General features: G+C 37.8%; 1 protein-coding gene across 1 annotated transcript; it reads right to left on the reverse strand.

Moving 5' to 3' along the window:
* Nucleotides 1-2,710: 2,710 nt before the first annotated feature.
* On the reverse strand, nucleotides 2,711-5,346 carry MCFD2 (multiple coagulation factor deficiency 2; the record flags this gene model as incomplete). Its single annotated transcript, XM_010180047.1, has 3 exons — nucleotides 2,711-3,151; nucleotides 4,334-4,493; nucleotides 5,198-5,346. Coding segments are annotated over 3 exons (441 nt in total), but the record flags the coding sequence as incomplete, so codon positions are not given.
* Between the last annotated feature and the right edge of the window lie 639 nt (nucleotides 5,347-5,985).

The raw sequence follows: 5,985 nt of genomic DNA on the forward strand, positions 1-5,985 counted from the left end.
TTCTTTAGCTGCTGGATTATGCAATATTTTGCGAGCAGATCAGCTAGGTATTTTAAACTGGGCATGTAGTATACAGCAATGCAAGGTCAGATGTGTTATCAAGGGCATGTAGTGATAGGAAAAGGGATAAAACTGGAAGAGGGTAGATTTAGACTACTAGATATTAGGAAGAAATTCTTCACTATGAGGGTGGTGAGACACTGGCACAGGTTGCCCAGGGAAGTTGTGGATGTCCCCTCCCTGGAAGTGTTCAAGGCCAGGTTGGATGGGGCTTTGAGCAGCCTGGTCTAGTGGGAGGTGTCCCTGTCCATGGCAAGGGGCGTTTGGACTGGATGGTCTTTAAGGTCCCTTCCAACCCAAACCATTCTATGATTCCTGTAGTAGGGAAAAGTAATCCCCGTTCCCTCAGATCACAGACTAGGTTAAGGTAAGGATCACAGCCTACAACATTCTCCTTGTATTGTTTCTACCATGTATGTGATGACCTTCAGTAAATCATACACCCCTTCTGCTTTGTTACTTATTTATTATCTGTGAAATGGAGACAGTACTGTTCTACAGAAGCTAAAACAGCTTTATAGTTGATGAGTACATCTGTTGTAAAGGCTGTATTTCCTACATTATATGTACACAATATTATATGTATATATGACCTGTACCAGCATATTTAGAGTTCTGCATGAGCTACAACTAACACACAAATTAGTTTTGTTTTTTTTTAAGTTTGGCTCACCATTGCTCTCAGCAATTTTGCACTTTAATACTTAACTGAGAAAGCTCCCTAGATAGCTGTTAAACCATTTATCTTTAAGTGCACTTAATTAAATGTGTATTTGTTTTAGGAGGCTGAGTAAAGACATGATGATGCAGGTTTCAGCTTGAGTAGCATTTCTTGAACTGTTCTTTCTACTAAAGCAGAAATTTTGTTTTGATCTTTCTTCATGCATCATGCAATGAAAGGTGCCAACTGTGTTCTCTATTTTTGGTAAATAGTGTCTCTATACTTAGTTCTCACCCCTCAAAAATGAGTTTAAAATGCTTGGTAAATACTGTTGTTCCCATTATCTACACTTATCATAACTTTTTCTGCTCCAAAGCTTCCATGGTGCATGTCATTTGCCACATACAATAGCAGTTAATAACTATGTATATAAATACAACATAAGTAAATGTTCCCCAGACATGGGTGCTGGACTAAGTTTATGGACTACACCTGATAAGAAAACCATGATTTTTAAGAGCAGTGCATAAAAGTCAGTTCCTTGGTCTTGCTCTTTCATCCAAAATAAATCCAAAACTGAAAAGCTTATGCAGTAAGTGTGGAAGAGTTGGCAGGTCTGTTCGGCAACCTGCTTTAACTGCTCAGAGCTAAGGAGTTTAACCTCTTCTTCCCTTCTACCCACCAGCATTTTCTATACTACTTCTGATTCAACATTCACTCCAGATTAATTACCCTCAAAACAAATATTAAAAAAATTGCTTCAGCTGAAAGAAAAATTTTCTCTTTAGACGATTGCTAGTAACAAAGACAGGCTTAAAAATACATCAGAAAACTAGGTATGTTTCTCACTAGGACTTCCAGCCTTGTATGTCTAGCTTCAGAGTGCACAAATCCCAACTTACTTTTATTGCTTGTACAATCAGTAATATTTTTGTATCAAAATAAATAATCAGTACAAGAAAAAAGTCTGACACTCAGAGTTCATTGCACAAACATTTAAAGAGGAAGTAATTTCTTTTACAAATGTATTTTTCTTGTATAAGAATAATTTTGTACAGAAAATAGCTCTTTATACATGTTACAGAAATACGCTAACATTTAGATTCTCTATTAATGGATAATGATTGAATGCAATTTAATATTTTAGTTGTATTTCAGAGTCACCAAATATCAATAACACAGCAATACATCACTTCTCTAATATCCTTAAATGGCCCGACTTACCAAATATTGAGTCAAGACAGTGAAAACTTACACAGAATCGTGAATTTGCACACACTCATGTATCTTGAAACTTAGTTATGAAATACCTACTGAAAGTAATACCAGAATATGAATTGCATATTGTATACAGTAATACAAGGAATATGAATTTAAACCTTAACAAGGCAGCATTACTTGCTCATTTGAATTATTCTGCTGGCTAATACTGTAAAAACCAAATTGAACAGAAGTTTTTCTATTAAACTGGTTTACTGTTAACATGACCTTCAAAATGAGATAGCAGAAGCTACTCTAGTAAATGCTATACAGCATTAATACAACATGTAAATGTAATAAAAATACTTTCATTTTCTTAAGAAAACACCATGGAAGGTAGAGGAAAATATCAGTAAATTAAGATATAAAAAGTAAATTTGTGAAAGACGGAAAGCAACTGGAAAACATATGTATATATATTTCTATGAAAAATGTAAGGGTATGTTAAGAAGTACATATATTTAAAAATACTCAATTTCTTCAAAGATGGTGTTAAAGTCCATATGGTATCATGTGGACTTAAAACATAAACCACATTGAAACATTTCTCTACAATTGCTGTTTCAAGCACCTGTACTTATATGCAAACTTCATTTGAAATTAGTGGGAAGGTAAGGACATTTATCTTTGAAATACAACTATATGCAGTAATCTTTTCCTGCTTTCTAGGTATTTCATAAGTTTAAATGGAAGATGTGAGCAAAAAAGCACTATATAACCCAATGACATAAAAACTGAGATTCAGATTTTATATGATCTATTTAGTATTCACACACAGCAACTTAAGAGTTTGCTGGCTGTACTCTGTGTGAGTACTGTTGATGCTTCCATGCTTCGAGATTCAAATGTGTAGCTACATTTGGTCAAACATCGCTCTCACTCCAAATTAGCCAGTCTCTTAACACATACAATCTTCACATAAATTCATCTGGAACTGGTACACCTCCCCTTCTCACAGCACAGAGGTTGATATGAGACAGCAATGAATCACATTATACTGGTTCACATTTCCATGTAGTTAGAAGGAGAATCAAAACCTTATTCCAGTGATTTTGCAAATTCTGCATAGTCAATGTATCCGTCATTGTTCTTATCATCATCTCTTAAGACATCATCTATTAGACTAATTAGCTCCTCTTCTTTCATTGCCTGGGTATGCTCACCACCTTCCTACAAAAGCAAAAACACATTGAAAAGTTTAGCAGTGTTTCCCATCTAGTGGCAGATGTGACAGGTCACTAACAGCTAGTTTTTTGTTAAGTGTTTGTGTGATGCCTAATTTGGCACTAAGTTTTATGCAATAATTTATACCAATATAAGCAAATTTACCAGGTGGAAGCTACGAAGTCCAAGTTCTCTGGATTCCAGAACAAGCACTCTGCATCCAGTTAATATTCTTACACAAAAGTTCTAAAAGCTAAATAGCACAGTGTAAAAGGATGGATAATAATCTAACAGATGTATTCTTAATTTGGATCTCAATGTAGTATAGACACTATAGTTTCTAATCAGTACAGAAACATCTTCCTGTGCATCAGAACTTGCAAAATTAAGAGCTTGACAGCAACAAAGTAGGGGAAAAAGATTCAGCACTGTAGCTTAAAGTCAGTAAAATTCTTAGTATCAGCTCTTATGTGCAAAGCGGAATGCAAAGGGGTGCATTTGCACAATAAACAGCAAGTCATTATTCTGTTCTTAGCTAGGTATTTTTTGCCACAGGTATATGCAGGAAGTTATGCTATTCTGAATTGTAACTTCCAAAAGGTCAGTACAAGATAATGTACTGCTATTTTCCTCCTAAGGAATTTATCTTCATACTTTGTCCTTAAATGTTCCTAGCTGGAATTTGTGTTTAGAAAAAGGTGAAGAAAATGAAGGCAGATTCTGACTGGTTCTTCGAAAACTAATTTTGTGCAAGAGGTCTCTTACTGTTTGCATATCCAAGGCAGTAACAGTTTGGAGTTGGAAAACAGCAGCCTCAGAGCCTCAACTATGAGCCCTCACGAGCATTATTCCATTTTGGATAATTTCCCTTTCTCCCTATTCCTGCATGCCACATGTCCCCTCTGTCAAATCATTTTCACTCTAAATCTAAAACTGTCAAATCATCCTCACTCTAAAATTTAAATTACAATGGATACTTCTCCACAACTGCAATGTGACATGAAAACCTGTGATAAAGCTAGCACATTTATAAATCAAACCAAAACTGTCAGGGGAAAAATAATCTCATTTTCAGGCAAAACTGTAACTGCACTGGAGATGTGTTGTAACTGTTCTGTTCTGTCGTAAGCTGCTTTCAAGAGTTACAACTGTTTCCAAACACATGTGCCATTACAAAATTCCACCTACCTCTTTGTGGACATGAGATATAGCAGTAGCAAGCTCTAGCCCATCTAGCAAATTATTGCCATCATAATCGTGCATTTTGAAGTAATGAAGCTGCAACTCTTGTGGAGACATCTCAGATTCTGGTTTCTCAATAACACCTTCCAAATGTTCCATGATGTGGCTAAGAATTAAAAAAATAAACAAAACTCACACCACCGTCAGTTAGTATTTAATGCTCTGTTTACATCAAATTTAGTCTTCAACCAGGCAGTGAGGTACACAGGAAATACTGTATCTCTAAAAGCACCCTAGACAACCAAAAGTTACAGATACGGAGATGAAGGGGTACAAAGGTTGCTTGGTGCACGTGCTGCAGTGGCCTCTAATATGTTATGTAACTATTTATCTTTCTTTTGGCCTACTTCGCAGGTTATCAAAACAACTGAAGCAAAGCCCAAAACCTCCTTTGGCTGTCTTCCAAAGCATGAGAACTGAAGGAAGATATCTTCCCAGTTCAACATGAAGTATTCTAGGGACTTTCATTTTCTGCTACCACTGTTTTGTCTGTATCAAGAAGTGAAAAAAGCTTTCGCTTTACCTGTTCAGAATGTGAATTTGTCTATAATGTGTTAATCGAGGTAAGGATTCCCGTAAAATATTCCTTATAGTATGAGCAGGGCTAAATTCACCAGAAAGACCTTTCTAGGTCTAGTATCTCTAGAAACTTATCAAGCAAGCATGTCTCATACCTGACTCCAGCAAGTCATACAACATTCTGAGAAAAGAGGGTGCCCTAGGCTTAAGTCCAACCCATGTAACAAGACTTAAGAGATAAGAAAATCATTAAGAAGTAAAGTTTACATTTTTAGAACAGGCAACACATACTCTTTATCTTGTACCAAGTTCTTATCAAGGCGAATATTTGCATGTTGACTCTCTCCTACGTGTTCTTCAGCTAGGGCAGAGATGAAAAATGCAGCCAGAAAGCAGAACAGCAGATGTATTCTAAAAATCCTCACTGACATCATGATCTCCTACAAAAAGTGAAACACAAGCCCCCCCCAAAAAACCCCACAGATGAAAAAGGCAATCTGCGCTCAGCGTGCTTAGAAGTAACAACAATAATTTGCTTCATTTCAAGCACTTAGCAAACGGAAAAGCAGAGTGTGCCAATTAAGAATTCCAGTGAGGGAGGATGTCTACTTCAAGGAAGTATGCAGTAATTTTCAAAAAATATTTTTTTTTCATGCAGTGAACATGCCCTCTTCAGCCACGTTTGGCTCTTCATGCAGCTTACAGCCAGCTATGCCTGCTTCACACAGACCTGCTCCACAGCTACGGGAGCAAAGGTCCCCCTCACGGTATCAGAGGGGGCTGCACCTAATTAGTAGATCTAATTAATAGATTTAACCGCCCTAAAGAATACACAACGTTAAAAAGGCAACGATCCTTGCAGCACCCCCGTCCCATGCAAGCAAAACGCCGAAGCTTCTCACGTCCTCTCCCCTGTCCAGCAGCGCCGGCCAAAGCAAACCCCACTTTGCCGCTGGTTCGGCAGGGAGCAGTGCCGGCGGCCTCGACAGCTGACACGGTGCTGTCTGCCCACCTCCCAGCCCGCGGCTCCCCGCCCGGCAGGGCCCTCGGAAATAAACCTCTGCCGCCGCCCTCCCCCC

The sequence above is a fragment of the Mesitornis unicolor genome, unplaced genomic scaffold (assembly GCF_000695765.1).
Source record: "Mesitornis unicolor isolate BGI_N332 unplaced genomic scaffold, ASM69576v1 scaffold15922, whole genome shotgun sequence".
NCBI lineage: Eukaryota > Metazoa > Chordata > Aves > Mesitornithiformes > Mesitornithidae > Mesitornis > Mesitornis unicolor.